The 22,320-nt window shown below is 44.9% G+C and overlaps 1 protein-coding gene across 10 annotated transcripts in view; it reads right to left on the reverse strand.

The window, feature by feature from the left end:
• CAMTA1 (calmodulin binding transcription activator 1) overlaps nt 1-22,320 on the reverse strand; it is a 231,532-nt gene that overhangs the window by 7,430 nt on the left and 201,782 nt on the right. For 4 of the 10 annotated variants that reach the window (XM_071575904.1, XM_071575911.1, XM_071575912.1 and 1 more), the window contains 11 exons: nt 18,366-18,505; nt 17,922-18,118; nt 17,497-17,575; nt 16,338-16,653; nt 15,459-15,982; nt 14,101-14,288; nt 13,485-13,731; nt 12,955-13,026; nt 11,956-11,976; nt 9,204-9,397; nt 8,938-9,012 (listed from right to left, as the gene is read on the reverse strand). In XM_071575904.1, coding sequence (XP_071432005.1) covers nt 8,938-9,012; nt 9,204-9,397; nt 11,956-11,976; nt 12,955-13,026; nt 13,485-13,731; nt 14,101-14,288; nt 15,459-15,982; nt 16,338-16,653; nt 17,497-17,575; nt 17,922-18,118; nt 18,366-18,505 — 2,053 coding nt within the window. Of the gene's footprint in view, nt 1-4,640; nt 4,672-8,937; nt 9,013-9,203; nt 9,398-11,955; nt 11,977-12,954; nt 13,027-13,484; nt 13,732-14,100; nt 14,289-15,458; nt 15,983-16,337; nt 16,654-17,496; nt 17,576-17,921; nt 18,119-18,365; nt 18,506-22,320 lie in introns of all 10 variants that reach the window. The other 6 variants (XM_071575903.1, XM_071575907.1, XM_071575906.1 and 3 more) reach the window with 4 other exon arrangements.

Consider the following 22,320-nt stretch of genomic DNA (forward strand, 5'->3'; position numbering starts at 1 on the left):
ATGATGGTGCAAGTGTCACACGGCACATGGGAGTCTTCCTCAAACCATTCTAAACAGGAGGTGTCAGAACCAATGCATGCATCAAGGTACATACCAGACCAAGATAATCCATTAATGTTATCTGAAATGCTTTGTCAAGAGAACCTAAAACTAATTGCCTTTACCCACTTAATTCTTTCTTGGATGGTCTGTACTGCAACATTTCCTGTGTCTTAGAAGTCCTTTCAGTCCTCACTGATCTCTTCTCTGAGTTCCTTCCTCAGTCGTACTTTGATTTGGATACAACAATATAATGTGTCAACAGAGTGGGCTGATATTTCCTCTTCATTAATGATCAGTGTAATAAACTGTCAAAATGTTCAACTGCAGTTAAAAAATACAGTTTGACCAGGGAAGAATTTTGGACAAATTAGGACTCCTGAGAACAGAAACCTTCTGAGTAAGTGCTGCTAGGAGAGATAAGAGAACAATATAGCATTGCCTTCAAGCTAGAAGGCAATCTTCTTTGGTTCACTTTTTTCCACGCTTAAATTGAGGTAGGGGAAGAGGACCAAACGGTAGCATTTGCAGTTACAAGCATTAATGAACTGCTGTAAGAAAAAGAACACTACTGGGATTTACAGAATGGGACAGCAGAACAGATGTTTCTAGAGAAGATGTTTCAATCCAGTTTGGTAGACTTGTAGTGAGACTTTTTTAACAACAGAGAAAATGAGAGCACTGAGAGAAAGTGATAGCAGCAGGTCAGGTGCTGCTGGATGGTGTGCAAACCTCTCCACCAGCAGTCTACAAGCACTGGCACGCTGGCTTGGATCACTTCTGGGAGTGCCTCCTGCTGCCTGGGACTGGAGGTGAGGGTGCCTCAAGTGAGGCAGAGCTGCAAGCAGAGCATTCCAGAATGGGAAACAGACTCTGGCTGCTGCAGGTCCCTGAACAAGAAGCACCATTTTACATCAGCAGATCTGAAACAATGCACAAAACTGCAAGGACCATAAATTTGGGGTTGCACTGATGAAGCCTTGAACAAAATCTCCTTAAATAATGTTTTCTCTAGACAGTAAGTGCCTTTAAGGTACAAAGTCATTCCCTCAGCAAGTGCTGAAGAGCAGATGGAAGGAAAAAGCACGTGCAATAGAGATGACCACTGATAAGGTGTCTGAAATAATAGCTGTGGTGCTGACATACAGAAAGGGAAGAGAAGATGATTTCAAACATGAGCTTTGAACCCTGACTCTTGGGAGCTGCGTCCCAGTTCCCAGACTGCTCCAGCCAGACAAAGCTTCTGCCCTTCACACTGTGATACTTACTTGGACACCATGAAGGAGGTTGCATCGGTACGTGCTGAAGCAATGTAGAAAGCAACAGCCCCAGCAAGTGGCAGCTCCTCTCCCCCTCCCCAGTCCTGTACGAGGTGTCAGCAAATGAACAAGGTCTACTTAGATTAAAGTCACAGCAAATGATGGCTGCATGGGTAAAGCGTAACACAAAGCTGCTTCATCAGACTTACTCCATAATGCCCAGCCAAGGAAATGCTGAATGAGTCCCAATGCTGAAGATCAGTGTAAAGGAAGGGATGCAAGAGCCAGAGAAGGCTGGCTGCTGAGTTACCTGTTGCTCTGAGAGCTGAAATGGCCCATGGGATATTTAAGAAAAGGGAGCTCTTGCCTTTTTCCAGATACCTCATTTAGGCAGCAAAACAAAAAAGACAGAAAGGCCCAATAAGAATGACACCCCAGAGCACATGATCTGCCATTTAACACACATATTTGAGCTCCAAATACATTCAGGCCCTGCAAGAGGTAAATGAAAAAAGAAATTACTTGCGAAAACTTTTGCTGCAGGTACAGTGACGCACATCCCAGTATGACATTTTCGCATATTGTCCTGAACTCAAACAAACAGGACTTTCCAAGTCCTTGAAATTTTCCCCCATTCTCAATCTTACTAAGAGACCTAAGAAACCAGGTACTTCAATGAAATGTCTCCTGCACCGCATGGATCAAAGTAACACAAGAAATACAAGTCCTAGATGTGCAGGAGTAGGAAAACGTTTGTTGCTAAAATGCCAAAAGAGGGAAGAGTATGCAGAGAACAAGCCATAGTAAATGTTGTTTATTCAGGTATGAAATGAAGCTGTACTTACCAGAGATCTGACTTCAGGTTTCAGTGTGTGTTACATGCACAGCCCCCCAAACTGGAGAGCAGCTTTTAATCAAACCATGAGAACATGGTGCGGGGTAAGGGGATGTATTTGTACATGAAAGATGTTGTGAATGAATACAGAATACAGTTTTTGTTACTCATGATCACAGCTAATGAGAGCACTTGTTTGGCCCCAAAGAGGAGAGAAGTTTCACCGCAGGCAGAAAGCGACCAACTGGCCTAGTGATGTGAAAAACCTTGTTCCTTGTGATCTGCTCCAGATCCCCTCCTGCCAAGGGTACAGCAGAGAGGGTCACACTTCAAGTAGCTGTGCAATTTGTTCATCTCTATATCTGGACTAGGAGCAAAGCTCTCCTCCGCAGGAGGCTACAGTGGATGTTTTGACTGATGAGCAGGTAAACATTTGTGTAGGGGGGCAGTGTTAGTAGCTGAAATCTCTCCACTGAAGCAGGTGTCCTTGAGATGGAAAACTATTACTTAAAGGCAACAGCAATTAGATAGGGTTTCTTCCCCTACAAGGTGTTTTAATTTCTATTGTAGAAAGATACCAAGTTTTGCCTCGCAGGAGTTGGGCAGCAAAATCTCCTGCCTCTCCCTCTTCACTGTTCCTGGCATAATGCAACCCAAATAAATCCAGAAAAAAACAATCAAATCAATTTGAAAAGATTTAAAACTCCAACAAAGAAGCAAATGCTGCCATCATTTATCTGCACACTACAATAAGATGTATACAGAACTCACTCAATTTATGTATTACAGAAAGACAATGTTTGCAGGCATTCCCTCAGCACAGGGGAATGTGTCAGCCTGAGCACAGGCCCAGGAATACTTGTCTTGTGGGTGTGCATGCCAGCAGCACACACACAGGTTGTTACCAGAATGCAAAGAATCATTTGCTGTAACAGACTGACTTTGGCACAACAGCACCAATACACTTTGTGATAGCTCACAGTTTATTTTTTTCCAGACAAGCAGAGAGCTCCCTCATTTTCCCATCAATCTCATATCACTGGCCATTCCAGGCAAAACCTGCAAAAGCTACCAAACTTCCAGAATCTGCTTCCTGGTAATTTCTCATATGATGTTACATACACAAAGCCTTGAAGTGCAAGAACTGTTTCTCCTGCAATGCTGACAACTGGCCTGTCAGCTGCAACTATACCACGCAGCCTCTGCAGAGCCTCAGGGCTCATCTGGGCCTTTGCCCCCATTTCATCCAATTCTTACCTTGTCATCAGTAAAGAACCCACATTTTACTTTGTAAAAAACTGAGGATTTGCAACAAAAAATGTTAGCATAGAAGTCATAGTTTGGAAACAAATGTCATTAGCTGCTGCTTCTTTGCTAGGCTCAATAGTTAAACAAATAATGGTTTCTCCAGCAGGCTTAAGCCCAGTTCATACTCTCACTCTTGAGTCTTGAAAATGATCTCTGCAATTCAGCAAAAGTCAGCGATCAACAATCTGGTTTTCTTTTCTGAATGTTACATGGAAGCAGGGATCCAGGCCCCCCCTTCCTCTGCCTCCCCTTCCTTGCTGAAAACAGGAATAATAAACATACAAATGGTGGTATTTCTGACGGCAGTTTTTGACAAAAACGCTGCTGCCCCAACGACCTGTCAAGTGAAATGGAACAGACCAGCCTGCTGACAACAGGGCATTGTCTGCTCAGAGGGGCTGTGACCTCCCACCTATTCCCACCCTGCTGTCAGGGAGCAGATGAGCTGCTAAGGTGACTGAGCACACAGGTGACTGGACTCTCTTCCTGCTGAGAACCAGACTCCCAACAGAAGCTCTCTGGGCACCTACTGTAACACAGTTACAGCATCTTCATTTCAGTTTCTTTTCCTTCCCACTGGAGGAGTGGATTAATTCATGAGAGAAGCAGTTGTCAAAAAGCTGGCCATATAAGGCAACCAGATGTGTAACTTACCAACTTCTAGAAGGTAAGTACTGGTGCTTAACCACCTTTGGCAGTAAAAAGCAATGTGAGGAGCTCTTCCACTTCCATCTGTCTCAGGCAAAACCAAATACTCATCTTGAGTAGGCTGAACTGCACCTCAACTGCAGCTTCCTACACTCCAGCCTGAATGCTGTCACAGTCCATGACAATGGGCATTGATACTCATTCAGTGTGTGTGAGTGTAGACCCTGTCAGGTTCCAACATCTACTAACAGCCATTTTGGATATTGAAAAAATATCCCACCAACAACGCCATCTAAGCATGCCCATGATGAATATACATGTTCTTTTTCACAAATTCATGCATTGGTAACATCTACTGCAGAGCTCTGTCCTGTTACAAAAGCAGCAGTGTTAGTCATTGCAGTAGGGTTAGTTTGTATAGGATTCTTTTATATAATTAATGGAGGTGAAATTTAACTGGCATATCTTGGCTGCAGCCCCATGCAAGCAAGCAGAAAGCAAATATATTTAAAATGGAAGAGAGGAACTGGCTAGCAGGCAGCTACACTCACCCTTTTGTACAGCCTATGGTCCACCAGTGGGCTTCAGAGTGCAAAACAATACCAAAGAGCCATTAGACACACATGGCAACAACTGTACCTTACCCAGAGCTTCACTTCAAGGAGGAGGAGACAGCACTTCTGCTTGCCTGGAGAGAAAGAACCCTTCCCACTCCTGCCTATGGGACTCCTCTTTACCAGGGAAGAGCAGTCCTGTGTTTAGGTGTTTTAGGGCAGAAAGTTATAAGCAAGTAGAATAAACCCAACACTGTCATCCCCATGGCATTTCTAGCTGCATTCTCCCTTCTTTTGCAGCAATCATCTGTTTTCTATCGCATCCCAAATGCTACTCCATAGAAACCACTGCAGATCATAACCCCAGCCAAGCAATGGTCTAGGTATCCCTCAGAAGAGCAAAAGTTTCCTACAAATCAAAGAAAGAACAGGAAATAGGAGGTTACCTTCCCAGTGAAAGCTGTACCCTATGTGGATTTGGCTCAGCAAATCCAAACCCACTTTGGTGCTCCCAAATTCCCTTGCAGCTCTAGATGTGTCATACCTGGGGATCACTACGTAGGTGGAGTCCCAAAACCACTAAATATGCAAAGCCTCGATTCTGCCTTACACAGGACAGTGTGCCTGGAAGCAGATCAGCTCACAGGAGGTGTAAGGGCAGGCTTACAGGAGGTGTAAGGCTGGAAGTTACTCAAGAGCCAGCTGACAGGTTCAGGCACCATGGGAAGATGGATAAAGCTCTCCTGGGAGGCCGGAAAGTTTCTGTTTCTCATTCTCAACAAACAATACTTCTGTGATAAGTCATGTTGATACCATGTTATGGCTGATGCATGTTTTTCACCAGATTTTTGAAAATGTGACAACAGATGGATAAATGTGGTGTCTTTTTTTGTTCAAAGTCAAAAGGAAAAGATACATGTCTGACAGTTAGAATGATTGCTGCTGATGAATGACCCCTTTGTCTCCTTGATCCCTGAGGATACTGAGCCACTACAGCTCCAGTGTCTTCTCTAGGAACATGTTCAATCAAAACTTACATTTATTTTCTGATTTTCATCAACATCTATGCACCCACTACCGAGAGCTCCAATAATGCAGAACCTCTCTCATTAACTCTCTCAAACACCTGAAATACCGTCTGGTCAGGTAACAAATGTTAAGTTCAGGAGATCAGATCCTCAAGGTGATTGGAATCACGTTTGTGTTATTTGAGCCTTTGTGCCACAAGTTACTAAGCAGAATAGAACAAGATGACCATTTAAGCTGATCTGAATGTGAGCAGAGAAAGAGGTCTCTGAATTGGCTTAAAGTAGACTTCAATCAATTTTAACAGGATAAAAGAACCTATCGACCAGATGGTTCCCAGGGAAAAGCCTGAGTAAATTTTGCCTAAAGCCTACAGAATAAGCTCTTGAGAGTAATTTTATGGCCTACCAACAGAATCTGGTCATGGACAACAACCTAGCTTAAACTGTTCCATTTTTCTTTTAAGGTTGAATTTCTGAATTTTAAGAACTAACTGCCTTCTCACTTAGCTCACTACCTTACAACAGACCACAACTGGCTTTTACAGCCTCTTCCCCCAGGCTCTATCAACTGACATAAATTTGTTACAAGATCCTGTTTCTTTGATGTTCCTATGCATGCTCCTGTTTCTCTCACTCCCTCAGATTTTCCAAAAATACCTGTCTTGTACTGACAAGGCACTGTTTAACAAATGGCTCCATAGTGCCATTTTTATGCTACAGAGCATTAACTAACATTAGATAGTAGTTGTTATGGCTCACCCCTGGATGGTCAGGAGCTTGGACAGCTGAGGTGTTTCTTTCTGGAGATTAGGGCTTTCTTCATTTCTTGTCTGTAGCACCAGTGTGCTAACTTTGAATATAAAAGTATTAAACTTTCTTTACAGGTTGTTTACACAAGAAACACTCCTGGGTGGTAATAAAGCTCTCAGAACCCAGTTTTGTGTGGTGTTTGTCACTGACTGCGAACAGCAGAGGGACCAGATCCCTGTGTGGCTCCAGCAGCCAAAGGAGCCTGAGCAAAAAAGCTCAGTGTGACCCCAGGATCACATGTGTAGTCCAAGTGTACAGAGTATGAAGGGCTTTGGAAAGTATCTTTCTTTGCAACTGCTTGCTAGAGCTTTTTTTGGCAAGCAGGAAAAAGACGGAAACAAACCTGTCACATTTCTGAACAGTTCTATAAATGTGGTAAATTTATGTATTTTTCAGATTCTGAATGCTTGTCATTTCTGACTGTTTTGTCACTTTGGTATTTCTTACTTTTACTTTTAGCATTTGCCAATGCCAGAATGCTCCTGTTTTTTCTGGCAATTATTAGCATTTGTTACATTAACATAGTTTTAAACTGTTATGATTGCTTGGAGAAAGCATGTGATCACAAATGTGTGATCATTTTTATTTCAGAAGGAAAGGCAAGGGTGTTTTGAAACAAAATTAACATCTTTAGTGGAAATATGTCACTTTTTCCTTTTGTTGCATCCTAGCCAAGAACCAGGGACAAATTCCCACGTAAACACAACACTAACAAAGTGCCTCTGACACAGACAGGACAGGACTGCACTGCTGCAGAAACTCAAGCACTGTGCAATGTGACATCAAGCCAGAGAGAGCCTAAGGGCAGTGAACGCCCTCTGCTCCTGAATCCCTGTCTGCAACTACCCAAGAGCTAAAACTCATCCTGCAGAGATGCCCAGCAGCACTGACCATGCTGCTAGAGAGAACAGACTGGTCACAGGCAAGGGGAAGGGCCTTGCCTGCAAAATTCAGTGGTGCAAATGAGCAGGGTGTCACTCTACAAAGGAAACAGGAGACACTGAGAAAGTGGAAGGCAACGAGCTGAAGTCAAGAAGAACTAATGGAATCATGGGCAATTTGAGACTGGGAGAGTCCACGTTACTTGACAGCTGGAGTCTCAACTGAGCCCAGTTGAAGCACATGGCACATCCTGCACGTTGGTGGGAACCCCAGAGATACAGTTAGCCCTGGAATATTCTCTGGGCCTGTGTGTGAATTGGCTGCAAAAGCCTGTCAGGTTGACCCCAGAGCCTCCATGGATGGAAACTTGGCACAAAGCTCCCCCAGGGACTGCCTGGATCTCAAGCAGATCTGAGAGGATACAGAAGTTCTGAGTCTCTGTCTGCTTCAGGAGGACATGCTCACAACAAACACAACAAAACAAACCTTCTGGTCTCTTCCGCATGCCCTGACAAAAGCAAGAAGCCCCTTGTGCTTCCTCGTTGTTTCAAGCGCATTTGGAAATGGCCTGAGAATTACAAAGCCCTCTTTCTGATCCACATGTTTCTTCCCATAAGATGTCCTTCAATAGCATGAGCTACACTGACCTCCTGCAAACTGTAGCTCTGAAATCCCGAGTAAGGACCAAGCCTGTTTCTAAAACCAAGTCTATCATATGCCTCCCTGAGAGTTCTCCTTGTTCAAATGGCACTGGGCTGAACTAAACATGCCTCAAAATGCATCAGGTTTGATCAGCTCCTGAGTGGATGAAATGCATGGGTAGTGAGAATGGAGGGAGCAGGGGCAGAAACATCAGAATTCACCTTTGTCCAGGCAAAGTTCTGGTTTGCAACCTGGTAAGATAGGGGATCCTTCAGCTAAAACCCAAACCAAATGCCCTGCTCGTAGCAGAGCACAGGTATGGCAGTGCTGGCTGCCACAGGGGGCACTCTGGCCAGCCCACACATGTTCCCACGCTGGCAGGAGATGGTTCATCTTCATGTCTGCGTCTGTGCTCCTGGCTCTCTGCAGTATGTGTGGACTGGCTGACGTGAACTAACGTGTCTGCTGCTCTGCTGGCACATTCCATCTATCCACATGAAAAAGAACGTGCACTTGAGGAACCAACCAAATGATCCTGTGACCAAACTAAAGGCATTTCCAGCACACACCAGATATTGTCACATTTTGCACTTTCCCTTATACCATGAATGCTTCGTGCAGCACTTACAAGCTGCTGCTACAATTTAAGAAGCTTTGTTTTAGACTTCCTCATATCCAGCTTTTAAAGTCACACAACCTGGACTGCTTTATTGTATCCACAATGGAGCTGAACACAATTCTCTTTCAGCAACACTCCTAAGTTAAGGGATTTCATTTTTAACAATGTAACTTGGAAGCAGCTCAGTTTTGTTCAGTGCTTAGATTTATAGCGAGCTGATTCTGTTACACTTTACACTGTACTCATTGCAGACACACCTGAATATTGTCACAGTGCTCTAAGGAAGGGCAGATACCAAAAGACAGTGTCATACCTGTGGCGGCAGCGTCGTAAAAACCGCATAATCTTGCGAGCAGCTTGATCCTGCTTCTTGGTAAGCAGACTGCTTCTAAACACAAAAAACCCCAACACTGAAGTGTAGGCAAAACTGGGGAAAATACTACTTAATGCAAGAATAATTATCCTATGAACCACAGTCCTTCTCCCACTGGCTTTTATGTGTAGATTACAGCATAGCCCTGGGGAGCGTAAAAACAACATATAAAGATCCCAATGGCATTTCCCATCCCAGCAGCTCACCTGAGCTTCTGCTGTACAATGGTGGCTGCCCGACGGTTTTGCTTCCTCTTCCCACACTCTTTGTAGCTGCGATAGTACTGCTGGATCAGCATCGCAGCTCGTCGGCTCTGCTGGAATTTTTTCTGCTCGTAATAACTTCGGAATTTGCTCTGGATAAGAATGGCAGCTTGCGTCATCTTTTTATAAAGTGCATACTACAACAGAAACAAAGAGAAGCTGAGGCATTCCAGTAAGACAGTAAGATGCAGGTTCCTACAGTGAAAGACTCTTAAACAAATCTGTGAACATCTATTCACTGACTGGGAATCGTATGAGAAAATGATGACAGCAAACTGGGACAACTCTAAGACCAGAGGCAGAATTCATTTGCATCAAGAAAGCAACTACCTGTTTTGCTGCTGCTGGCATAGTTTGATGAGGTTCATACACTCACAGAATAGTCTGGGTTGGAAGGAACCTTTTAAGGTCATCTAGTCCAACCCCCCAACATGAACAGGGACATCTTCAAGTAGATCAAGTTGCTCAGAGTCCCATCCGGCCTGACTATGAATATTTCCAGGCATGTGGCATCTACCAAATCTCTGGGCAACCTGTGCCAGTAATTCACCACCCCCACCACAAAAACCTTCTTCCTTGTATTGAGTCTGAATCTACCCTCTTTTAGTTTAAAACCATTATCACTTGTCCTCCTGCAACAGGCTCTACTAAAAAGTCTGCCTTCATCTTTCTTAAAAGCCCCCTTTAAGTATTTGAAGGCCACAATGAGGTCTCTCTGGAGCCTTCTCTTCTCCAGGCTGACCAGTCCCAGCTCATTCAGCATGGGTCCAGAGCAGAGGGGGTCCATCCCTCTGATGTCTCATTTAATACCTTGCTAGCAGAGGCTCTACATGTCCATGCTAATGACCAGATGCAAGTGCACAACACTTGGAAACAACTTTGGAACAAGTGGAGCTGAGCTGTGTTTGCATTGCAGCAGGTCTGTTAGAGCACTGACTGCACTCAGGGGAACTGCTTTTCCCTTGCATACAGGAATGGCATTCCAGGGCATGGGATGATTGATTCTAGGCAGCCCTTGTTGTCAAAATTCATAAGAACAGCAGCAAAATATGCCCAACTAAATGACTGTAAGGATAAAGCAGTTTGAGTGACTATTACAAAATACTAACAAATTTACTAAGACCAAAATAAACTTTTTTGTTTCTTTTTTTAATATTTTATAAACAAATTACATTTTTAAGAACCAAATTCACTGCTTATAAATGTATTCTGCTTTCCTAGGACAATTCACTTTTCAACAGCTCATGTTCTGTTTCTACACAACAGCACAATAACACAGAAGTCTTAATTGCTCATATATCCATTTAAATCCAAGCATTTCAAATAGAGTAATTCCAACTTAAAAAAACCCCAAACAAACCCCCAAACGCATGACAGTTAATTAAGGCAAGTCTAATACTGAGCCTAAGTCACAGGCAAAACTAAATCTCATTAGAAATCCGTAAAAAGTATCCACTGAACTTGCAAAAAACCCCCCAAAACCTCCAATACCACCACAGGCCACCATTTACCAAATTTCACCTTTTGGAATTGAAGCAGTCACAAGGAGCAGTTATATTTTGTCAATACTGATTTCTGTTGGTTTTTTTCCTTTCTTTTTTCTTTTTAACATTTTTAATGAAATGGATCAGATTGTGGTTTTAAATTTGCTGTTTGAAAGAGTCCACTCATGGGCTGGTCACGGTTTTCCTTCAATTTTTTAGCCCAGATGGGACTTCCGTGGCTGAGTTACAAACCCCTGAATAGAAGGGTTCAAATACAAACCCGTGATGTGAATTGTGACTGTTCAAATCTAGTCACAAGCCTGTGCTGATCTCTGCAGTGCAGTAACAGAGCAGAGGAAAAAGGCATGTGAAAGAGAAATCAGCAGTCACTGTATGGACCAGATCCCAATATGTTTGCATTCAACCCCAAGACCTGCTTAGCTGATTAGTTACCCCCTCTCCTCCTCTTGCTCCCTATGGTGGGAAGAGGATCAGTGGAGATCTGCGAAGGGGAAAGCCTCAGCAAGCAGTGTCCCAGAGAGTTCAACTCACTTCTGCTGATGGAACAGTCCTCAGCCTGATACAAAAACCTTGGGGCAGGAGGAAGCTGTGGATGGAATATCACTCCAAGGACACATGCTCTCCAGGAGCATGCCTTGCCCCTGGGTGGCCCTGAGAAAAGCTCAGCTGATTCTACAAAATGGTGAGAACAAGATGTTGCACAGCTGGGAAACCCATCCTTAGAGTAGAAAATTATTGCCTGGGAACAATTTAAGACTGGCATCAACAGTTCTGTCTCCAACATGAGCAGCAACATACTGAGATGTTGGTCTTAGGAATTCAGATCACAGGCATTTCAAAGATGAATGGTCAACATACTTTGGCAGGCAGGCAGAAAGCAGAGGACAGGCTGCACGGGTGGGATAAACATTCTGTGCTCCCTGAAGGCCAAGGCAAAGGTGATGGCTGATCAGGAGCAGCAAAGGAAAGCCTGTCCTCTGGAAACTGGCTGTAAAACCCTCCCTGCACCTCAGCCCGTCACTGCTCATGTGAGTGGATACACAAGGTCTGGTTTGTCAGTGATTTCTCAACCACAGGCATTTATTAGTGGATACTATTAGAACATTTCTCCAAATGCCAGGTTCTCCTGGTTTATACTGAACGTGACCCATAGGGAATTGTTTCCAAAATAGTGTCTGTATTTGTATTACCTTCAAGGCTATCCAAGTAAGCTTGGAGAGAAACAGAAAAATACATAGTTAATGTTAGTTCTGCAAATAAAGAATGAAAAAGACCAAAATAAAAAACCCTAAACAATCTTCTTTCAAAAAGAAGTGATTCCAGGATCCAAGACAAAGTAGTTTGTCAAGTAGCTTTTGAAAGGAATTAAGCTTCCCTATTACAGGAAACATCACTCCAGAATGAAAGCCCTGTAATGGGTTGGATGTGAATCAGGATGCAGTCACCTAACACTAAAAAGACTTCCCAAATAAATATTTTTATGAGGGTTGTAAAATAGCACAGGCATCTCGCCTCTCACTTTATGCAACATGCCAGGTATTAGACAGATGGTGTCTGGCAGGGTAAAGTAGGAAGAGGGACATGAGCTCTAGTCCCCACAAACAAAACTAAACAAACAATCAATCAACAAAAACACAACCAAAAACCACAAAGGAAAAGCTTCTTCTTTTTCTGGGGTTGAAAACTCAGCCTGAAAAAATGTCTCCAACTAGAGTGTGGAGAACAGTCTCAGTCCTGGAAAAACTTGCATCAAGCTACGACATGTGACTTCCCATAGTTTAAAGGTTTCATATGTGCAAAATAAAACAATCTATTTTTCATCTTCACCTTTATCAGAGGCAAAACCAACTTCAATTTCACAATGAAATTTGGCAAGCAACTAGTCAAGAGAATAGTCTCCTCAGGCTGTAGCATGCATAAAGGCCAGTAGGGAATAATACATCATTGCCCTCTGTATCACAGCAAAAATGCAGGCATTATCACAAACAAAATAATTGCAAAGATTCCCTTCAAAATTAAGATGCAGAACATGAATTTTCTTCCCTTTCAATTTTGCCTGAGCAGGGTATTTCACTACTGCATGCTGAAAAGCATACCAGAGGAAAAGTGAGATAATTCCCATTACAATTAATGTAATTCCCATTCATGGCACTTACATGTGCTGAATAAAATTTCACTCCCTTGATTACCTGTTTGTACTTTCGGTAGCAACGCTGGATGACAGCGGCAGCCACCTCTTGCTGTTCCCGGAGAGGACGACCCTGCGTGGAGAAGGAAAGGAGCAGTAAGTGGTCAGTGTGTACCAAAACCCAGGACAGATGACGTGGCTCTCAGCTGCTTGCAGGGCAAACCTCTCCTATCAGTGCTGCTACCTGGTCTGACTCAGGCCTAGGCATTTCCTGGAAATGTTTCTACTGTCAACACATATAAGGAACAAACCCCCAAAATGCATCTTTGCATCAAACAGGCAACTACCCAGAACCTCTGGAGTGCATTTTGAGGATGTGCTTTGTGAGTGCTGCTTTGGCACAACAGGTTTGCCAAGGCATGGCATGCTCTCCCCAGCATGCTACTTGCTGGGCAAACCAGAGGCATTAAAAAGGTTATGACAGAAACTGTATTTTTGTCCCAGGAATGGGTATTACCCATATCTTGTTTTGCAACAAATGTTACTCTCTTACAACTAACAAGGAAGACACTGGACATTTCAGCCACATACCTTGTATTTCCTGAACACTGTCTGGACGAGTTTGGCAGCTTCATAGAGTTCTCTCTGCTCATGATCAGACAGAGTTAACTGTGCAAACTCATTTTCTACCTTCTCGCTGGTGGATGCACTCAGAAATTCGGACCAGTCTGCTGCCGAGGGAAGGCTGGGTTTCTCAAAAGCTATTTCACTCATTGGTGAGCCTGCAGGGCTCAAGCTGGTGTTCGAAGAAGGGGTCAGGGGTTCACTATACAGACTTCTGAAATACCAATCACAGTAGGAATTATTGGCTTACAAGGCACCTGGGCTGGCATCACAGGTAAGGACAACAACATTTCTGAGTTCAAGACAGAATTTTATGCTCTCCTCCCTCTCTCCAAGCAACATCCCATACCCCTGAGACCGCCTGTACTGCACTGCACAGATGTGGCACTGGAGCGAACCCCCCACTCTCTGAATTTGTAGTTGTGTTGGCAATGATCTGTCTCAGTGCAAAAGTGTGCCTGGACTTGGAAGACCAGCACTGAGTCTTGCTGAGAAGTGGCATCTGCAGACTGAAGAGTCAGCACATGCATCTCAGCATTCACACCACACCAAAACCCAGAGCAATCTCACAGCTCTCACTGACCTGATCTGTGCAGCACTCGGCAAGTGATCGACATCTGCAAGGTAACTGGCCAGCCAGCTCATGGTGGTGCTCATGGCAGCACTGTCTGTCCTCTCCACCAGCAGTGATTCCATTGGCACAAAATTCTCCCGCTTGATCCTGTCAGGCGTAGCTTCAATAATGTGCTCTGCAAGTGTCATCATGTTCACCTGTCAAGGGGGAAAGGAAAGCAAACTTTTGCTGCTTGGTAGAAGGTGTCTTGTCCTTCCATGTTACAGCCCAGCTTTAGACAGAGTGCCCCATTTCCCCCACACCTGTGAAAGCTGGAGTCTACTGTTTGTCTCAGCACTGGAGAGAAATTCATTAAGCAATGCTCATTTGGTTTTCTGTCTCCTTGGACAAAGTGCCGCAAGGTTTCATATTTCCCAGACTGCTTTTTTTGTTTATGGGGAGCCAGAGAGATCTGGTGAAAGGTTAATGTCCCTGGGCTCTTACTCTACACTACTGACAGCTGTCACTGGTATCTTGTTTCCAAAGGAAAAGCAACCTTGCCACTCTTGCTGAGATGTGCAGCAGAGCATGACAGGAGAATACAGGCACATCAAGAAAATTCAAAAGCTTTGGGACAACACATTGTCAGGAATCCTTCTAAACAATATCCTCCAGCCTACCAACGTTCACAGGGATTTTTAATACAGAGGACAGAAAATGGTTCTTGTTTTGCAATGGTATGCTTCATCTGTGCTATACCAGCCAGGGCATTCAGAGATGCCAAGGCAGAACAGGTAAGACTGAGCTCCCACTACTCTTTTTATTCAGATGGCCACTGTATCTTTCTCCCAGTGACTACTTCTCATCTGTCTCTCCTGCTTCTGTTGTATTTTTATTTTCTCCATTCCATATCTAGTGTGATTCTTCCTTCCTCAAAACCATTATTTCTTCCCTTCTCCACTCTCATCTCCTTGCCCTCTGAAGAGCAGCAGCTTGGACTGCAACCAGAGCACTACATCTCTCAGATCTTCCTGTCTTTGTAGGGACTGCTGGCCAGTGTCCAAAGGACTATGGGGTCACCTTAGTCTCATGTACTGCTGTGAGCAGGAGGCTCTGCTTTTTCCTTTTACCTTGCACAACTGCAAACAATTTTGTGCATTCTGTACACTGTTGAAGTGTATGCCAGTGAACCATCCTAAATGCTAATGGTTAGTGCCCACATTGAAATTGGAAAAAAAAGTATATACATTGACTGTGTGACCACCTCCTTTCTCAAAGTACAATTCAGAGTCTCCAGAGGCCTCCCTAGGAGTTTCTCAAAGTCAGGCTCCTCTGTGAAGCCACTGTGTTCTCTGAGATTGCTGATATTGGTGCTATGGTTATTTTACCTGCAGTTCATCCATGTGGTGTAAGCAGTCCTCATCCCCTGCGCTGTCCCTGTAGGACAAGAGCTCTGCATCCACCATCTCCCTGTCAGCCATCATCAGCACATTCATCTGCTCCCGCTGGCGTAGCCGATGGCCTGCAGCATCTTTCCCCAGCGCAGTCCCCTTCTGGCTCCCTGCCACCTGCACTGCAGACACACCAATATAAATGTCTTTTGGGTTCCATTTGATGCCTGCTTGGCTGCCAGAGCCCCGGTACCCAGTAACTTCTGGGATGTGCTGGGAGAGCTCCCGGCCATAGTCCCTCATCCCTTCACTGGGGCTGATTGTCTCAGTGGAGGATTGCTTGGAGCTGGAGTTCTGCTTCCTAATGCTTGGCTGTTCCAGGCTCAGTGCAGTGGAAAGCAGCTTCTCTTGCCGGGCTTGAAAATATTCAGGGCTTAGCTTATGTTTTTTGGGTGCAGGGTAATCTTTCTGAGTCTCACTACTGTAATAACTGGAAGGTTCTGATCTTGGCCGTCTCAGCTCTGGAAACAAACAGATCAATAATTAAAACTAAACATGCAACCCATGATCGTTATAGGACCAGCAAAGCTTCTGCCTCAGAGCTCTCTCCTTCTGCAGATCCATGACACCCAAGAGGATCAGCAGAAGGAGTACCAGTCACCCTGCCTTCAACCATTCCTAAGACACACACATCTTTCCAAAGCAGGCATTTACTCCTCTTCCTGATGCTTATGCAAGTGTATGGAGTACAAGAAAATAATTAAGCATAGACAGCAGGACTACAGGTGGCATCTTCTGCCCAGGTGAGCTCCTTGCCCTCATATTTTCACATGTCAAGTGACAGCAAATCAGTGCATGTCCTCCAGATTGTTTTACCTGTGTTTGTACTGGAAATCACTGTGACTCCCTTCTGAGGCTCCTGAGAGGCAACAAGCTCACTGTGCCACTGGGATACCCAGTTCTCTGTGTTGGAGTCTGTGCTTGAGGGGCACTGGATCCTAGGGTTTTGCCCAAGCTGAGTTTGCTCATCTCGCTGTAGCTGCTCCAAGCACTCTGCCAACTTCACGTGGCCCCGAGACCGAGCAATGGCCAGTGGCAGTCTCCCAAGGGAGTCGGGAATAGAGATGGCTCGGCGGTCCCACTTGTACAGCACAACAGCCGCATCCATGTGGCCCAGGGCACAAGCCCACATCTAAAGAAGAAAAGATAATTGACCCATTGGGTGACCTGCCTTCTCCTTCCTTTCTTGCTAATGCAGCAGAGTCTGGTCCCCAGCTCAAGGAAAAATGATAAACAGAATCATGACATGCTTGAAGCCAGCAAACGACCTTTATAAACGTCCCATCCCAATGAAAGGCCATTATAGAGGACTGAATACATGCTATTCTTTCCTACAGCAGAGAAACCTCCATCTGCCAAATAAAGCTGACAGTGTGACAGTTTCTTATTTAGCAGTAACTGTTTTTTTGTTTTGGAGGTTTTTGTGATATTGGCATCACTGCAGACAGAACAGCCTCATACGCAAAGGAACCTCTGAAGTTAGAAACGTGGACAGGATCAAAGTTTGGGAACAACAACCCTGCTGTTGTAAACTTGCAGTTCTGGTTCCAGCTCCTTTGCCTTTTTGCTTGTCAAAGTTCTCAGTCATGATTTCATGATTCCAATGACCAAGATATTGTAATGACTTTACAACCTCTACAATTAGACAGTCACAGAGAACAATTTGAAAGAAGACACATAGGGTCCTTTTCACAACACAGTAGTGGAGACTAGAATTTGTGTAAAACACAAACCAGAACCACCTGCCTGTCCCCTTTCCTCATGTTACTCAACGACAAGGTTTTCTTCTGGGTGCTCTCTCGCAACAAAGTGCCAGGAAGCTGACAGTATCATGTCTTACCATGTACAGAGCAGGGATACACCAGAAATATCTACTCTCCAGAGAGTGAAACATAGTAGGAAAATAACACATCAGATCAGAAAGAACTCCAGAGGGTCCTTAGACTCTCTCAGAAGCTTCAGACTCTGCTCTTACCAGAGGGGTGCAGGAGAAATGATCCACATTCAAAGGGTCAACTTCCAGCTCCAGATCAATGCTGTCTGCATGTTTGGTGCTGCAGGGGAAACAACAGTACAAGTGATGCTCTGTAGCCATGTCAGGATCATGGCCTAAGCACAGCTTTACCCAATGCACCATATCACAGAGAAGTGGCCACGCACATGCCTGCGACAGATTTACTGGCTCCAGATAGTGCCCCCACCAGAGACTTGAAAAGCACAATAATCCAGTGACTGGACTCGCTCTCTCAAGAGACAGGTCCCGTCAGATCAGGGGATGGAAACAAGTTCAGAGACTTGGCTGTTTGTACAGCACAACCAGAAATGTGGACCAAGCAGAGTTTATGTATGCTTCTACCATGCCAGTAATGAAACCCCAGAGCCCAACAGGCTGGGTCTTACCGCCATTTGATGAGGGTCTGGATCAGTGTGGCATAGCCCTGGGCAGCGGCCAGGTGGAGTAGTGTCATTCCTCGGAAAGTCTTCGAATGGATCAAGTGTTTGGACTTTGCCCAGCAAGCACGACTCATCATCTTCTCACACACCACCACCACGCGGCTCTCAAAGCAGCTGCCCAGGGTCCCAGTCCCAGAAACGCACTGAAACATCACACATACACCAGCTGAACCATGGAGAGGAGCTGTAACCTGCCCTGAGCAGGCAGCCCTCTGCTTCTGCAAGTACTGAGGCAGCGGCAAATACGACCGAAAGCCAACTGCTGTTAGATAACCATAAACCAGATTTGTTATTTAGGATGAAATATAATCCTTTCCAGACCCCTCTCCCCACAAAGAAACTCTGGTAAGAAAGCATAAAGCTGCCATTTCTGGACAGCGGGGTTCATACCTGCACCTGCGTTCCACCGTTCCCACTCCCATTACTGCCACCTCCTACTCCTTGTTTGTGCTGCTGGGAACCTGTCATTTCAGCCATTCTCCTCTCCATCTGCTCAAGTCGCTCCAATATTGACATCCTGAACTGGTTATCTAGGTTGGAGAAAGCCAAAATAAGGACATTTCATGGAAAGGATGCTCAGGTTTTGAGAGCCAACTGTAGGAAGCCACAAACAGCTATTCTGGAAGTCACAGAGGAGATTTGCTCTGCTAAGCAATGTACACACACACTTGCCTTGCAGCACCCTAGTTCTTCAAGTTCCTGCAGCAACCTTTTGACTGCCATTCCAGAGAACTTCCTTACAGAAAACAGACAGGAAAAAAATGCAGGCAAAAAGACAGATCCATTTCCTTCTGAGTCCAGCTGTATCCATACAACAATGAACATGGGTAATGCAAGGTTAATTAGGAACAAACTCTAAGCAAATACACCCATCTAGAGAGCATCAGTAGGATCATATCTGCCATTTTACAGCCAATCTCCTACTTTACAAGAATCCTGAATTCAGCTTGGCTTGCCTCCTGGAATCATACAATAATGGTACCTGGATGAAAAAGACTGTTCTGTTTCCTTCTGTGCTTGGAAAAGGAGCCTTTAACAAGGTACTTGCTCTTTCCCTGGCAGGCTCCCTTTCTTGGAAAACAGCTTCAGCCAAGTGCCAGAAACAGAACTACCAAAAATCAGCAGAGGGGCACAGACAATCCTGTAGCACCATTCTGGAAAGCAGTGCAAGTCTGGAGCCCTCTGGTCCCTGTAGAAGTCTCAGGGCAGTGCTACTGATTTTCTCCTCCATTCATTGCAACACAGCACTATCCTATAGCTACCAATGCTTGCATGGTGGAGCAGGGAGATTCAGACAGGTTAACAGATCATTACTGGACCTGATGTTCTAGAGATCTACTGGTTAGGGCCAGTCAGTGCAGAGGGAGTGACTGCAGACACAGAGTTCCTTCTGTCCTGTGACCCATAAGGGATAAGCTTCATGCAGCTCATGTGAAATTGGGCAGAATTGTTTTGTGAATAGGGAATATTTCATGAATCTTGTTATCAGGCTAATCGCATATGTAGTAAACTGAGGGGAAAAGACAGCCCTTATCTTGTTTGGTTTTGTGCATCCACGGACATGGTGTGGTGTTACAGAACACTGATAACCCCAGAACAAAGCCCACTGAGAGCAAAAGGACTATGTGCAACAAAATTGAGGAGCTTTGATCAAGTTTTAAACAAGCAGGTCTCCAAGTGACCTGGTTACACAGAGTCCTCCCAGGAAGGTTGCAACACTCCATGGCACAACTCTCACTAGAGAGTGTTCAAGAGATGTAGATCTCTGCTGTACTGCACTAAGGACTGTATTGCAGACCATCAGTATAAGACAGGTCCACTGGCTGGAGACATCCAGTTCTCACCAAGAGGCTGCTGTGGTTTGACAGCAGACAACAGCTCTACTCTCTTCTGGCCAGTTCCAGCACCCCTGGCTGCTCAAGAGCCAGGGACAAAGGGCTGTGGCCAGCACCTCCTGTCTAACCTCATGTCAAAGGCGAGCTCACTAGTCTAAAACACTTATTATTAGTGCCTTATTAATCCTTTAGTTGTTCTGCTAATTGCAAAGCCTCTGTTGAAGTCCTGACAGTTACATGAGGGAACACCCATCGTGCTGATGCAGCCTGAGGGCCCTGCCCCTGAGCTGCGGTCAGCACACGGCAGCAGCAACACCAGTCCTGTTTGCCCAGCACCTCTTTGTTCCAGGAGTGCTGCAGTGTGCTGCAGTGCAGTCCATGCCGCTGTCTCCTCCCTCCCCATTGCCAGGCGGAGCACGTCCACTGCAGAGACTGGCAGAGACCTGGCCCTGCTGAGCCAGCCCCTCTGACTGCAGGCCTGTGCAAACACAGCTGTGACAGCTCAGGCACCTGGGAAAGGGGCCAGGTTTGCCACACAGGGCTCCGTTCTGCACAGGTAATGCCGATCTCTCTGATAGCGGGGTACCGGTACTTGCATTTTATTAGAGCTGAGAGTGGCCACACATACTGGGTATCACATCTGAGCCTTCAGCCTTGTACAGGCAAAAGTAGCATCTTTTTAAAAGAAGAAATTTGGCTTGAATTGGTGTTGCAGATCAACAGGCCCAGGGCTGCAAAATTCTGGGTATTTGCTCCTACTCATTTAGGGGTCAAGTGAGAATAATTGTTCTGTACATCTGGAAACAGAAGGAGAAATTGATTCCAGGGAGAAAATTATTCCAGGGAGATACAAAAGTACACTGTGCAGATTACTATTTTTCCACACTTTCCGTTTTTTCAAGCTGCAACCACCGTGAAACAGAATTGGAGGGCCCTATGTTTGGGTCTATGTTCCAGACTCTTCTCACTGGGCTCTGTGACCCGTAACGGAGCCTCCACCTTTCCTGATCCCAAGCTAAAGACACTGAGAACTTCCTGTCAGTTTTTGTCAGAAGACTGAAGTTACCAAAGGTATGTCTGTCACCAGCACTGTCCCCAGATGGAAACACAACCAAATAAATAAAAGCAGGGAACTCTTCTTAGGAAACAGAATTTAAAACAGCATCTGGTGTTCCCAGGTATTCCTACTGAGACACCTGGCAGTGCTCCTGCAAAGTATTTAGGGCAGGGCTATCTGATTCTGCCCTGACCAGGCAGGTTAGAAATAAGCTGCTATTAGTTAAAAGGAAAGTGGAAACAAACATTCTGCAGTGCCAGCACAGCATAGAGGGAGCTGGACCCTCTCATTGCATAGCAGAGACTGTCAGCATTTACTCAGCTCAGGGCACACCCTCAAATCAGAAAGCTCCAGGCAGCAAATGAGCTGTGTGAGGTGGCAGTGCAGGGAAGGTATCTCTGAGCTGCCCGTTTTCCAGGTGATCAACTTGTGGCCTAAGCAGCTAGAAGAAAGCCACAACTAATGGCAATTTCAAAATTATTTATGTGTAGTGTTTTCATAAATCTGTGGTATCAATTACACCAAGGTGTCCCTTTCCAAAAGGGACTGCTCACCTGGAGGGTGTGCACTGCATTGGTCTACCAAAAAAACCCCCAAAACACTAAAAAACAAATCCCAACTGAAAACAAACGGCAGAGAGAGCAAGAATTGTAAAGGGAATATAACAACTAGCTGTGCTGCAAGAGTTGGTACATCCTTAAGAAAACAAGGACACTTTAAGCAGAGGGGAACAACCAAGAGACAGGACACCTTCCCCCCAAAGCCCCCTGAACTCTGTGATGAGGTGAAAGGCTCTTCTCCCACACGTGGCCCTGGGCACACACCAACTTGGTAGCATTTGGACCATGGCCAGCATGGCTCACATGCTGCTAATGAGCCAGCAGATGTACTTTGTAATAACTGAGAGATGGGCTACAAGAGCCATAGGGCTGAATGTTAGAAGGAGGAGGAGTTCAAGACCCTTTATCCTGTATTATTTCTCATTTTGCTAATCACAGTCTTTTCTGTCTTGTTCACTTCAGGGGTCTGTGCAGGGCCCACCTGCTTAGCAGGCACTGAAGTTACTGGAACACAGTTTCCTTGTATCTTAAGCCAACAGAAGATCTCATGACAAGCATCTATCTTGCAGTGCACTGAAGACAACAGCTGAACAATGTATGTCACTGTCTAAATAAGCTTTTCTCCTGCTGTATTTTACAGGAAATCTAAACAGGCTCAGCCCAAGGAGATGTCTCACACTGGAGGCATCCTCACTCTGTCCAAAGGCAGAAAAATGAACATATTCACATATTTACATATACACACACACATACATACTTGTCCAAGGACTCTGCTTTTGATGATAGAATTTAGTATTAAATTTGTGAGCCCAAAAAATAGACACTGAATTTTTCCATTGCATACCAATCTAAGAAATGTTACAATATTCTTTAGGACACTACAGGGAGAGTTT

The sequence above is a fragment of the Pithys albifrons genome, chromosome 22 (genome assembly GCF_047495875.1).
Source record: "Pithys albifrons albifrons isolate INPA30051 chromosome 22, PitAlb_v1, whole genome shotgun sequence".
Taxonomy (NCBI): Eukaryota; Metazoa; Chordata; class Aves; order Passeriformes; family Thamnophilidae; genus Pithys; species Pithys albifrons.